At 32.2% G+C, this 15938-nt stretch overlaps 1 protein-coding gene across 1 annotated transcript in view; it reads right to left on the bottom strand.

Moving 5' to 3' along the window:
• Nucleotides 1–15662, bottom strand: part of LOC127845978 (uncharacterized) — a 31559-nt gene extending 15897 nt beyond the window's left edge. Inside the window, exons 1-5 of the mRNA XM_052377156.1 lie at nt 15625–15662; nt 15173–15228; nt 13771–13924; nt 10334–10444; nt 9415–9473 (exon numbers count right to left, since the gene is read on the bottom strand). Coding sequence (XP_052233116.1) covers nt 9415–9473; nt 10334–10444; nt 13771–13924; nt 15173–15228; nt 15625–15662 — 418 coding nt within the window. The remainder of the gene's footprint in view (nt 1–9414; nt 9474–10333; nt 10445–13770; nt 13925–15172; nt 15229–15624) is intronic.
• Nucleotides 15663–15938: the final 276 nt, after the last annotated feature.

The raw sequence follows: 15938 nt of genomic DNA, 5'->3' as shown, positions 1-15938 counted from the left end.
TGCCAGCTCAAAGGGAACAGGTTATGGCAAACTACGCCTTGGTGATGAGTACAAACCTGTCCTTGACCAAGAAAAGCTGGATTTGTTTAAAGGTTAATTGAAACAGGTTAATGCATTAATCGAGTATATGTTTTAAGGTAACCAGCAAATGCGCAGTCGAAGTGGCCGATAAAAAGTTGATATAATAGTTTGATATGGAGAAGTTTGAAATAATAATGTTTCTCACTTTTTCGAACCTATTGTACAGTAATAATGCATACACTATAAGTAGATATGGTATTGAACAGGTTGATCCATTTTTAAACACTTCTTTCATCTGATAAAGATCTCCAACATGATAATTTGAAATTCATAACCATTACATTTTATTAACATCATAGATAAACCACGGTGGATTTTATTTTATATATTGCATTACTTTTAGCATTTCACAGACCCTATACGGAAAAATATTAACATAATTATATAACACGGTATGGTCTAAGTACTATACTGGGGAAAGTCTCTAACTTGCATAATTTAAGTATGTTGTTTAATTTATATGTAGTAGTATATCTTTATTTAAGTCTCATCAATATAAGTACATGGTGATTACAATACAAAAAAATACAAAATGTCATTGCCATTGCATATTGGAGTTTTAAGAGACTATCGCAGTTAAGAATTCCACTTTATTCATACACATTTCTTACATAACGACTTTGATCAATTTAAAAATTGTGTACTAATAAACAAAATAGAAAGTTAAAAAGTTAAAACTGAAAAATATGCTATAAAATGACGTGTGCGTATACACATATTAACACCCTTATTTGATCCTTTTTTAACTATAAGTAGACCAATGTCAAACAATGACTTAAAGCAACACAAATCGCTTTGTGACATGCATAACAGCGATGCACATTGACACATGTAAGGGTGCATAACTAAAAAACATGTAGACCGCTGCACGTAAAAACGTTGTTTTGCATATCCTCGTTCATGGAAATGACATATTTCTAGTTTGAATTTAATCACTTGAGAAAAGAAGAAAGAGTTCGCTTTTCTATACTTAATTAATAACAGTGTATTCTCTGCATTAAAAGTTCCAAGGCACAAAAATAATAAACTTGTTAACAACTGGGTATCAAAAAGGTCTTGATCATCTAAGTTTCATGTTCAATTTAATTGCTTGAGATAGTAGTAGTAGTAGTAGCAGTAGTAGTAGTAGTAGTAATAGTAGTAGTAGTAGTAGTAGTATTTGTATTTCTGGTGATGATACTAAACGGATTGCTTTTCCTCATATTTAATGAGTACTTATTTATTTTAATTTTGAAGGTTAAACTCTTGACCCAAGGCAAAATGAACGGAAGATCTTAAGGAAAGTATGTACATCGGCTGCAAAAAAAATACAAAAGGGGGATATAACCTCATGTAAGGACTTTAGACCAGGTTTTTATCCAGCACGAGTTTGCCAGCTCAAAGGGAACAGGTTATGGCAAACTACGCCTTGGTGATGAGTACAAACCTGTCCTTGACCAAGAAAAGCTGGATTTGTTTAAAGGTTAATTGAAACAGGTTAATGCATTAATCGAGTATATGTTTTAAGGTAACCAGCAAATGCGCAGTCGAAGTGGCCGATAAAAAGTTGATATAATAGTTTGATACGGAGAAGTTTGAAATAATAATGTTTCTCACTTTTTCGAACCTATTGTACAGTAATAATGCATACACTATAAGTAGATATGGTATTGAACAGGTTGATCCATTTTTAAACACTTCTTTCATCTGATAAAGATCTCCAACATGATAATTTGAAATTCATAACCATTACATTTTATTAACATCATAGATAAACCACGGTGGATTTTATTTTATATATTGCATTACTTTTAGCATTTCACAGACCCTATACGGAAAAATATTAACATAATTATATAACACGGTATGGTCTAAGTACTATACTGGGGAAAGTCTCTAACTTGCATAATTTAAGTATGTTGTTTAATTTATATGTAGCAGTATATCTTTATTTAAGTCTCATCAATATAAGTACATGGTGATTACAATACAAAAAAATACAAAATGTCATTGCCATTGCATATTGGAGTTTTAAGAGACTATCGCAGTTAAGAATTCCACTTTATTCATACACATTTCTTACATAACGACTTTGATCAATTTAAAAATTGTGTACTAATAAATAAAATAGAAAGTTAAAAAGTTAAAACTGAAAAATATGCTTGTAAACGACGTGTGCGTATACACATATTAACACCCTTATTTGATCCTTTTTTAACTATAAGTAGACCTATGTCAAACAATGACTTAAAGCAACACAAATCGCTTTGTGACATGCATAACAGCGATGCACATTGACACATGTAAGGGTGCATAACTAAAAAACATGTAGACCGCTGCACGTAAAAACGTTGTTTTGCATATCCTCGTTCATGGAAATGACATATTTCTAGTTTGAATTTAATCACTTGAGAAAAGAAGAAAGAGTTCGCTTTTCTATACTTAATTAATAACAGTGTATTCTCTGCATTAAAAGTTCCAAGGCACAAAAATAATAAACTTGTTAACAACTGGGTATCAAAAAGGTCTTGATCATCTAAGTTTCATGTTCAATTTAATTGCTTGAGATAGTAGTAGTAGTAGTAGCAGTAGTAGTAGTAGTAGTAGTAGTAGTAGTAGTAGTAGTAGTAGTAGTAGTAGTAGTAGTAGTAGTAGTAGTAGTAGTAGTAGTAGTAGTAGTAGTAGTAGTAGTAGTAGAAGTAGTAGTAGTAGTAGTAGTAGTAGTAGTAGTTGTAGTATTAGTAGTAGTAGTAGTAGTAGTAGTAGTAGTAGTAGTAGTAGTAGTAGTAGTAGAAGTAGTAGTAGTAGTAGTAGTAATAATAATAGTAGTATTAGTAGTAGTAGTAGTAGTAGTAGTAGTAGTAGTAGTAGTAGTAGTAGTAGTAGTAGTAGTAGTAGTAGTAGTAGTAGTAGTAGTAGTAGTAGTAGTAGTAGTAGTAGTAGTAGTAGTAGTAGTAGTAGTAGTAGTAGTAGTAGTAGTAGAAGTAGTAGTAGTAGTAGTAGTAGTAGTAGTAGTAGAAGTAGTAGTAGTAGTAGTAGTAGTAGTAGTAGTAGTAGTAGTAGTAGTAGTAGTAGTAGTAGTAGTAGAAGTAGTAGTAGTAGTAGTAATAGTAATAGTAATAGTAGTAGTAGTAGTAGTAGTAGTAGTAGTAGTAGTAGTAGTAGTAGTAGTAGTAGTAGTTGTAGTAGTAGTAGTAGTAGTAATAGTAGTAGTAGGAGTAGGAGTAGGAGAAGTAGTAGCAGTAGTATTAATAGTAGTAGTAGTAGTAGTAGTATAAGTTGTCGTTGTTATCCATATGAAACACATTTATTCACAAAATTTAAAGATATTACGATCTAACTTTTTAGTCTTTTAGCTTTACTTTTTAACGTATTTACACCTCGTGTGGTCGCACTTTACCGATATCCCGAACGGTTACATATCACTATAATAAGTTTATTAATTGGTTTTCCGTTTTTAGAAGCTGTTCTGCCAAGGCAAGAGCTAGGCATCATACAAGCCATTCTATCCAGCAAAACTGACAGTTTTGGTTTACAGAAATCAACAAAGGAGGGATTCCTGAACTATCAAAATTTCCAAGCTATACACACAGTAATTATCTGTGGTGATCTTTATTGGTTCTGTTGGTTTATTTGGATGGAACATGTGTGAACTTTTATAGAACTTTGAAAAGTCTATATTTGTCTATCTATAAACACAAATCAGCTATGGTATAATAAGACCAGATGTGCAAACAATGTCAAAGGGTTGTTAAATTAACAATTTGAAGCAATAATGCTGAAAAAATATGAAATTTCCCATGCAAATGTATCGACAAGTGTCTGCAAATAAATGTCAAACTAGTAATACAAAACTTACCACAAGTATGTAAAAGCACTAAGTACCTGTTTTGATCATTTTTAGTAAGATAGTTTAATTCTAAACAGTAGCAAATAGCTTGTTTAGTAAATGCATAATGCACTTAATTTGATTTCCGTTCTATTGTGTAATTAATAAATTGGTTGTTACTTGTTAATCCATGATAAATGTTGTATGACTAGTACAAAACCAGCAATGTTAATTTTGTTAAAGGTAATAAAATAACACCACTTTGTAATTTCATATACGTAAATATTCTTGTACTGTAGGTTGATGACAGTGTTTTAGCATTACTTATTTTGTAACTATTATTTTATGAAATGATGTAAAGTGTTTTGTATCTCCACACAATACCACATACCTTTTTGACGATGCTGCGAAGCAGCTCGTCTTAGTTATCATACCATTAAAATATTCTTCACAATGGCGACCTATGTAAAAGACCGGGCCAGTCCGATTGAGATAGCTCGATTTTCTAATCGGCATACCTCGCTGATTATCATTGATAAAGGTATAGGAAGCTCAGCTATAAATAGGACAGCATATTCTGGGAAAAAAGATTGAATAATAGTTTGAAAACGTTAATTTTAAATCAGTTATATTCAATGCATTATTTGTTTATAGATCAATGAAACAACTATGCATTTTTTGTATTGTATTTGACATTTGTCGTGATTCAGTAAATAAATTAAAACGTGTATAATTAACTTTCAACGCGATCATGAGTGTAAAGAAAACGAATTATTTCGAACTTGCCATTTGTTAACATTGTAGCGACTATGGTATATAAACAGCATGATAGCCATATGATATATGTGAAACTCGCTCTTATGCGTGCTTTCTCATTTTGCATATTTAAAAAACTTTTCAAACAAAAATTACAGAGCCACATCAGTGAACATACTATGTTTGATAATTCATTCGTTTGTTGGATATTGTTTGCTGTTATAAACACATATTAGATCATATCGCGGAGATTTAGTTAACCTGACCATGTGTTCATGGGCGAACTCACGTATCCAAGTGCTCTTACGACTATGTGCTCATACCTACTTTCGGGAATCATCATGAAATAATTGTCGTACTTAACGAACAAACATGCCTAAGCTTATTGAATTAGAGAAAAAAAAACAATAATCAAAAGAGAAAAAATATATGTTCATGCACATGGGCATGTGAAATCACGTCCGTACACATAGCATCATTAACTTAGGTAAGGAAACAACGAAATATAAAGTTTGGTATGATATACATGTGAAATAAAAGAGCATGGTGTAATTAAAGAGCATGTCAAGTTTTGAATTTATATGCTGAAACATAATGTTATAACCCACAAACGTTTTACTGAAACAGAATGTTTTTTAAAGATAAGTGATACAGAAAATACACGTCGAATATCTTTTTAAAGATATTTCTTGTTATATTTCATCGAGAATGTAACCCACCTCCCAGTTTCGCTGAATGGATCAAGTTCCCCACGGGTACTACTTCCACGTACCCCCAATTTTTTCGTGCCGTCATTTTTCGTACCCAATTTTGTTCGTACCCAAATTTGTGCTCGTACCCAATTGTTTTCGTACCCAAATTTTTTTCCTACCCACTTTGTTTTTCGTAACCAAATCCATTTTCGTACCCATTTTTTTGCATCATTTTGTACCCAAAATTTTCGTATCCATTTTTTTCCTACCCAAAACTTTCGTAGTCACACAATTGTTGTAATGTAGATAAACTTAAATAGATGCTTTTATATCAATCCTCTTCATGAGCATCGTCACACAAGTACTGTCAGTACTTTAATTATTTTGATTATATATGTACTGTGTTATGTGTTATTTGAATGTTTAAATAAAAAAATATGGATGATATAACATGATGCATTCTAATATTTGCATTCAATATGTAACTATAGAGCTAAGTGTATGTAGTTTAGACTGTGATTTAAGAATTGCTACAAAATGGCTAGTTTTTTTAGTGGCGACAAAATTTAAACTATTCAACAATAGCTTGCAAAAGAAAATTGGAAACCTGCAAGACACCTGTATTTATTAAATATTTTAATTGCGAAACAATTTATTGTTATGCTGTTACACATAATTATACATTAATAATAAATAAGAAGGCAATTAGCGGTGTTAACGTTTCCCAACAGTAAAAATCATTCTTCTGATGAAGTCAGTGATATACAGACGAAAGCTCCAGGTATGGCTTTCAATACGTAGTGTGTGTTATTTGACAGTCTAAAACTTATTGGATTTAAAAAAATCCTGTCAAATTTGTCAATCAAAATTTATTTGACACATCACACGATTTTCATTATGTTAAATCAGTGTACTGTATGCTAAATGCAACTGCTTAAGCAAGCTGTCAAGTTGAATTGATACATTTGTTGAAACAAACTGTTTCCTGGGTAGGACCAGTAATTAGTGTCTATATGACGTACCATGACGTCGAAAGTCTACAAGACCTACTAGGAAGAACGAGAAATGTACTTTGACGTACAATTTTTTTGAGTGTAAGTCAATCAGAAGACACCTTACATCTTTTGCTTTTAGAGATATTTGACATTGAACATTATTATTATTATAATTTATACCAAATTATGCGACTATCGACCGCTAACTTATAGATATTGTGCGTATTTATTGACCTGGCATGGCGGAATTAACCTCTGACTTATGCAAGTTATGGTTATCACAAAATACGACCAACGGGGAGGTTAAACATTATTTATCCTGTTACTGTTTGGTAACTGTTTGGTTACCGTTGGGAATTTCCTACACAGTAATGCGCTGGACGGTCGTGATACTCCGACCCGCATGATCAATAAATACTCACAATATGCTGAATAATTTTAATTTTAAAAAGGTAACAATTGAATCTTCTTCAAATTTGTATATACCGGTAATCTATTTCAATGCATTTAATACTTATTCATTTTTTCCTCAATTAAAAAAGAGATTTTAAACATTTATTATGAATAAATTAGAAGAAAAAGCGGCTCAAGAGACAAGTGTTTTGATTGGCTGTTCAGAAAATGTGTATGTCGAAGTACAAACATGTATGTCGAAGTACAAATTGTACTTTGACGTACAAATATATACTTCGAAGTGTATTTTATATTTGTATGTCGACGTACAATTATTGTACTTCGACGTACATTTCTCTTTTTACCTTGTAGGTCTTCTTGACTTTCAACCCAAATGGTACGCCATAGTATGTTTCTAGGGTTACCTAAAGAATGCTCCCACTTAAGGGATCAATACAGAGACCTCCAAGTGACTAAGCCAGTTAGAAGACACCCCAACCACTATACCACAGCCACCGAACCAGCTTTAAATTCATGTGGCTAGAAAACAAAATAAATATGAGATGCTAGATCTTTAAGCTAGGAACATGTAACTCGTTTTAAGATTGATTTTTTGGATGCATTACTTAATTATTGCAACAATTATAATATTCTGAACACAACCGTGTCCATATATTTATTAAAAATACATGGTTATCAAAAAAACTTAAAAAGCTTTTGCCCGTAAATTAGGTAGCACCTTAAATCATAATTATTTAATATATAATCGGCGCATTTTTACATTTTGAGATAATTGGTTTGCTTGAATGCATCCTAATATAATGTAATATGTACCGATGTTTAGGCGTACCGTGATTTGTTGATGATTGCCTTTAATGAGGTGACTTGTTTTCAAATGATGAGATGTATTGTTGATTCATTTTAACGACTGAATGTATAGGTGATTGAAAAAGATGGTGTTCATAATTGACGCTACCAAATGATAATGTGTATTGTCGATGATTAAATCTCCAACGCTTTATAAAATGTTGGATTGATTGCAAGTGTATTTTAACTTAAACAATTGTTGATTAAGGAAAAATTGTATAATTGTATAATTAGAATTGTATACAAATGCATGTCACCCAATTCAATTCTTTTACATCCGAAGAAATTGCCTGAGTATTACATTTTTGATGCTATATAAATAATGATAAGCGGATTTTATATGTAACAAGTATTTCGTCATCAGCTAACAACAAACGTCCGGCGCGGAGGAATAAAGTTATGCAAAAAAGATAATGACGATACGTCAACTTCACTGGTTCAAAATGTTAAAGAAATAATGGAATCGAACCGTTTATTATATGCTAAAAAAGAAATGCTAGTTTGCGAAATAGTAGAAAACACATTCTACAAAAATGAATAGTGTTTGATTTTTATATATTTAAAAAGATATCGACATCCTTCATTGTTAATTACACAATCGAAACGTCAACTTCACAAACTGCAGACAAATTGTATATGAGCGTAATGTTTTTGAGACGCTTTCACACGTAATATAAGTCAAGTAAATAATATAAAGACATCGAAAGCTTCCGGTAGTTGTTTTTATACTGGAATTGTTTAAACGTGCATTATTCCGGATCATGTTATATCTAAAACAATGTTTGCACGTTAACAGTCGTGCGTAAGAACGGATCATGTTAGAATCCAAATAAGTTAATTGCTACGCATCTGAATGTTGAAGAATTTGTATTTTGGCAAATCACAAATAAATAGAATACCATCCCAAACATATCCATTTAAAAAAAAGCCATTTGAAATAATAATCAACGTATCGATTTATTATATTTGCTGGATTTAATTTGTAATTCTAACACGGCATGCGACTTGTTTTCTATAGACAAAGAAGGAAATCAAGTGTGGGTTATTCTGCAATAAATTATGGTTGGAGCTTAATGTTTCGAAAATAGTTCCGAATAAATCAAGAAAATATTGCAGTAAAATGCACGTGCTAAAAACCAGCTCTAAACGAAATTTAATAAATGTAGCATGTATATAAATGTAATAAAACAAAAAATTGTATATTTGGTGATAAGTGGCATAACCACGCCTACAGAGAATGTTATTTGTTAGGAAACTTAATTAAAAAAACATTCATAGCATGTCAGCTTTTAAGAAGCATCATTAGATGTGACGTCATTTAGTTTCTACGAGTGTTGTTCTGAATGAAAGTGACGTCAAAATATTTATGAATGAAAACGACGTCATATGTTCGTACAAATCAATGGTGTAACAAAATAGTGAACTTTGTACTAAGAAGGGCGGCGTATTAAAAAATATAGTGCACGTCCGTAAGCTTGAACCAAATCAATCAGAATCGTGTTAGAATCGAAAAAATATTTTTCTATGATGGTTTTTTGTCGAATACCCCACAGTAAGGAGTATAGACGCGTTTCATGAAATCACTCGTGGTTCGCACTCGTGATTTAATTCCTACGCATCTATTCTCCTTACTGTGGGTTATTCGACAACAAACCATGATTACAAAAATATTATATCTTAAACAGACATTTGTATTTGTATGATGTTTCGTATCAATACCAAATATATTGTTTCCATAAACACATCAACGATAATTGTGATCGTTATCTGAATATAAGATACATGTCGGATAAACAACACTCGTATCAGTACTTTGGCTTACTTGGTAAAAAAATGGTCACGTTAAAGGTGTCATAAAGTGTTGTGACGCCATCTGTTACGCTGAAACAAAGTAAACAAGCACTTTAACTACCTGGGGATTCGGATACTTTTCGATACTGCAGTTTTAACGTGATTTTAAAATTAAATTCACTTGAAGCTGCGGAATCCAGATAGTGCCATCTATAAATATCGCCCTACTTCCATCAAGGGCGACACACGGCACACGAAGCGATACACGATATTTTGCGCGTCAGTCGCGGCGACGCACGATATTTTGCGCGACAGTCGCGGCGAGTGGGGATCGAACCAAAGACCTCCTGATCGCTATGCGGACATCATATCAAATACACCACTGCGATCTAACTTAGTATAAATTTGTTTAGATCTTATACATTTAGATTAAGGGTTTCATCTTATAGATTATAAATCGATTCTGACAGATTGCATAAACCTGAAGCTACATCTTTTCTAGATAGAACATGCCAATATTGCAATGTTCTTGAGGATAAACAACATTTTCTATTAGAACGTTCCTGATACGATGATATTAGGAAATTAATAATAATACATAATATACATATTATTTTGATTAATTTTATATAATTCATTACTCAAACCTGACTTTTCGCTCTCTTGCAGATTAGTCTTTGTTGTTTTTTATGTAATCGTTATAGAATTGTTAAATAGATTATTTAAGCTGTCATCAAAATGTCTTTGAACTTTCCATGAATTGATACTTTATAAAACAATTTATGAAAGTCAATACTGATCACATGACATGCCTTTATATATGTTAATATGTTTTAATCATGGACTGTATGTTTATTGTATATATTAAATAAACCATAACTAAGGGCCACTGTTTTTGACAATGAACCATGATTAAGTATAAGCTGTTTGTAAAACATTTAAATACTAACCTCACGTTAAGGGTATAACTCGAGTAGCCGTTGGATCTAAGGACAGTCTCATTACACTTTATTCTGTATCCTGCGTTATAAAAATTACCATTGGGATTCTGAGACAGCAATCTGTAAACATAAAATGTTACAACTATATTCATGAAAGATAAAACATACCGATTATAAGTTATAATGTATAGCCAACGTTCAAAATGTTTCAAAGAAATACAACTGTAAGAAAAGATATATCATGGAAAAGCAGTTTTCTGTAATGTCACACAATCAATAGTTATGATGTGATTATATTATACTGTAATTATAAATTATATATTTCATTCAAACCACGCACGTTCGACCATAATATACTACGATTTTTCGTTACTTCCACTTTTTGTTCCGCATTATCGACCTCTCGGTCGGAATGGCGTGGGCGCGAATATACGATAGGAAGAAGCGAGCTGAAGATATCAGAACACGAGATAGTGAGTTGAGAACGCGAGATCGCGATAATATAATGATTCCGCACGGTAATCTCTTGTATACGCATCGTGTTTTCGCGTAATCCTTGTGTATTAAGAGGTCTAAACAACGAAACACTATGTTAAATCGCGTTATTAATATTACGATACTGTAATGTGCTTATTTAATAGAACTCGTAGCATCGTAGTATTCCAACCTAGCATCGTTATTTCGCTTCATCTTTCTTTAAATAACATGGGCGAGAACTCGATATTACGATGCGGAATCAACATATTTCGATACAAAATTGCAAATTAACGATGCAAGATAACGATCATAATATCGCGATCTGGAATCGTGATTAAATGATCTCGTCTGAGCATGACTCGAATACGCGAGATTATGATATAAACTTTGAAATCCCGCCTTCTGGTTACACATGCGAATACATGTCATATTATAATCATATTGACTTTCAATATAAAACCTGTATAATTTCATGACGCACTAAAAACGACTACATGCCAAATGTGTAAATAATGCATAATAATTTAAGTTTTATTATAATAGTTTTTTGGATTCCACTATTATAATTATTATTGATTCGTATTGGAAATGGGAACTTTTGTACAACGCGTAGACTACAATCAAATTTATACATGTACGTAGCACATTACAACTGTATTAATACGGTTTGTTTTATGAAACAAAATAACTAAACGGATTCGAATTAAATCGCTTTATTGTGAGGAACAACCGATTTTGTTTAAGCGTGTATTAAGGATGGATTTCAAAAGATTATTTTTTGTTTATTGATCTACAATCATAAAAGTCAATAAAGCGAGAAATACAATAAAATAATGTATAATATTTATTGAAGCGTTTAATTATTTGACAATGTTTTTTTTGTATTTCTTAACAAAAAAAAGCATCGATAGTCATAAAAAGAGAACAGAAAAAAACAGCATACTTTCAACACATATCATTTGTTTTTGAACCCTACACCACCATTGTGAGTTGTATATGTTTGTTGTCGGTTGTATTGATGACTGTCCTTGTTTTGCATGTTTTGAATAATTTGCGAACAGAAATGAGGACCGGGTTAAATCTATCGAATAATACAGTTTCAACTAGTTCATGCACAATGCAGACACTTTGCCATGAATTATTGTTATAACATGAACTACTGGTAAACATCGTGTGGTGAGCGTTTAACAATTTATATTTATTTTACCATTGACATATTGTATTGAGTTTGTTTACTTTGGCATGAAAGATTAGACAAATTCATTTTAAATAAATCAGTATAAGGTATATTACTAATGTTATCAATTAATAAATGTTATGCCGAAAAAACAATTTTGCTTACATTGGTAAATGTATACACTTCACAGTATAAACGTGAGGATATTTTTTAAAGGTATCATACGAACGCTTGCCTGGTGTTTTTAATGAAGATTCTGATTCATCAGCGCTACACGATTTACCAACATAAAAATGTATTGAACACTTGAATATTAAGGGTTAAATATTGCTATAATTACTTAGTATGTTGACTAATATACTAATAATAGTTTGCCCGCTGAGCACTACAACACCAATCCGCTCTACCACCGCATTTTCTTGCCGCAATTGGACCCGGATTAGAAACATAATTGTGAATAAATACAGACAGCAACATAATGTTGCCCAACTTTTATTACTTATATTTCCAGCCTTCATATATCAAATATTTAGACAATAATACACGGCATATCTGGGCCGGACCTCTATAATCGGCCCGCTGCCGAAATGACGGCCCGACGGCCAAATGCGGCTGGGCCGATTTTATTATTTTAAAATTTATTATAATTATTTTATAATTTCTATTGGCCCGCTAGATTCGAATAACGGCCTGCTCGCGACGTCATTTTGTTTCAATTTATAGTAACAATATGTAATATAGCTTCATAATTTCATTATGTCATTGATTGCGGAATTATTACTTCACAGATCGGTTATTCGTATTCCCGAAGCGAGTTTGCGAGTTTGAGATACGTATGTTAGACAATTCGATTCGAGATCACGATGCAATTTTGCGATAATGCGATACGAATAACGTGATATTGCCTCCTGTTTTAAATTGTCGACCTTTGAATGCACAACGTCAAGAACGCGAAAAAAAGATGAAAATACACGAAATCTACATTGTTATCACGAATCGTTATAATTCGTTCTCACGACGAGATCTCTCGCTTTCGCATCGTTAATTCGCTCTTCGTATCTTGATCTCGCTTTCTCGCCTTTTGATTCCAGAGGTCGACAGAGCGAAACAATATTTATCTTGAACGAAAAACCATTCGTGATACTCGTTCCGGTAAAGAAATTAATTTATTCTTGTTAACGGCACTTTAACAAAGCCATATATCATAAATGTCAGCGGCAGGGTGCGTTGTTATATTATATTCGGTTAGCGAACTATTGCGTCAAGATAGGTAACTACTGCACACTTTAATTCGCCCTTGCTGTGTTAACGCCCATGCCAAAACTACAATGAGCTATTTATTCCGAATGATGATTTTCGATATCAATAGTTAGCGTTTTTGTTAATGGCCAATTATTTCCGAACGCTTCATAAAGTCCATAGAAAAGACAACCAACAGTATGTACGTGGACCAAACTAAAATACAGCAGACATGCCTTGTCTTTAATGAAACTGTTTCAGTGAATGTTTTACATTTTAGACGGGTAATATGTCGGTCGATTTACACGATATAGCACATTTCTTGCTTGGTAAAATATAGTGTGAGGTGTAATAAATGGCAAATAACGCTCAACATTATAAAACTTCGATGGTAGAAACACTTTCTGGCAAATATATGAACTGGTATTTCTGTCGTCTTCATTTACGTATGTACGAATACGATGCTAATACACGATTGAAGTATTAAATGGTGTGTGCAACTGTTCCCCTATGTCAATTGGCACATAGTCAAGTGATTATCTATTAGTTTTACCTGTACACTAAAGTCCCCTCGCCATTGACAACAAACAAACTAGTAAAAGAATTGAAGCATGGTTCCGATGTTGTTAAATCAACACTAGGGGATCGGATTGAAGGGGGATATCCCACTGCCCATGTCATTGCTCCTTCCGCCCGAAAGTCCAAAACTAAAAAAAAAAATGAAAAATTATCATAATAGAACAACACCATGTTTCATTAACGGAACAACACCATGTTTTACTAACGGAATTGGGATAAAAAAGTGTACACATTCTTGGATATAAACAGGCTACAATGACATTTATTGACTGGTTATTATTTATCAAATTACGTAAACATATTAACCTTAATAGTTCAACTTTTAAGCGAAAACAGGAAGGTAGCATTTAAGGGTGTATATATTCAACATAAGCATTTTGATTAACTTTGCAAACGGACCACGTATAAATGCCGTTCTGGGTATTTTACATTAAAGCTTCAGAATATGGTGATGTATATGTCAATTCATTTATACAGAAACTGAAAATGTGTATAACAACACCAAGAAATATCGGATTTTCATACGATCCTACTTTTATTTAAAGAATGTGTTAAATATCGATCAGTTGCTGTACTCGTACTCATGATGTTTATATATATATATATATATATATATATATATATATATATATATATATATATATATATATATATATATATATATATATATATATATATATATATATATATAGGGGGATATCCCACTCCCCGTGTCATTGCTCCTTCCACCCGAGTGTCCAAAACTAAAAAGAACAAATTAATTGGGAACATTTTGATTGTTGTATCGTTCTTTTAAGCACGTTATTTTATTATATTTACGGAACATGTATATATACTTCCTTTATGTGGGTATATTACAGAATACACTGATAATAGTAATTGAAGGTTACTTTATATTCGTTTATTTGTATAGAGACGAAATGCATCAATACTGTGTATTACTGACATGGACCATAAATCAAAAGTAAGTGCTTATTTCGGGTCACTAAACACTGAATCATTTCGCAAAACAATGTGAAACCGAAGTGTTCATTCAAAATAATATTAAACAAAATATCAAAATAACATATTAACACATTGGGAAGATCCTAAGTACCATGGGACAGTATGTTTTTATAAAAGAGACGGGGACTAAACTTGATTTATATATGACACTCGATATGTCAGCAGATATCAACAATAATGTAATTGTCTACTTGTGGTGCCGATACGTGATTGTTTAAATAATTTATGTTAATATCAATCAAAAGAAGTAATAATTGCATGATTTGAGAATATGGTCAATTGTTTCTTATTGTGATTGTCGAGCTATTTTACCTATAATTGACATAACAGAGTATCCACATATATTTTCAATAATGTAAAGAAAATCTTACCTAGCATTAATATACATGGCAACAAAAGATGACAGTCCATTGTACTTGATTTCAAACTGAAATGAAAATTAAATTATATACACTAGCCTATCTGTTAAGCATGGAGATTAAAATATAAAAATACAATTAAAAAATCACCATTTATCTAAAGTTTGCTAATATAGGGAACGTGCAGACTAAAATTATTTTTATATTGCAAAAACAACAATACCGATTTATGATCACATTTTTTCACAAGTCTTTCAAAGTGTCACGTAATTACGTATCGTTCGTGGATAACATACAGTAACAACCACAGTTCATTTCTGTTTTAATCGAGATTTATTTCTGTTAAATAATTTCAAACACAACGCTTCTAATGTTCATGAAGTACAATTTTACAGCGCGGCGGCCAACATGGCCGCCCCGTCAAAAAAACGTGACAACTCTCAGCGCAGACTTTCAAATCTAACCGCAGAATCATTCTTACAACAACCTCACAGCATTTCATTCTGAGGAAAATAAACATAAAGTTTAGATTTGTCTTATCCCATTCTTGATTGATTGACTGAACTCTTCCCCCGATTTACTAAACCCACCCCTTCTAATAACCCTTGTTGATTGGATGGATCGCTCATGCATCTACATGTCACAGCAGAAGAGCGCAAAACACAGTTATCACGTTTGACTAATATGTTCGTGATGAACATGTGCAGATAATAACCTTTGGGAACAGGAGACCTCATTTCATTAAGCATACTCGATCATATAACCAGATGTTCTCTAT

The sequence above is a fragment of the Dreissena polymorpha genome, chromosome 9, assembly GCF_020536995.1.
Source record: "Dreissena polymorpha isolate Duluth1 chromosome 9, UMN_Dpol_1.0, whole genome shotgun sequence".
Classification (NCBI taxonomy): Eukaryota; Metazoa; Mollusca; class Bivalvia; order Myida; family Dreissenidae; genus Dreissena; species Dreissena polymorpha.
This window is presented reverse-complemented; position numbering and strand designations above follow the sequence as displayed.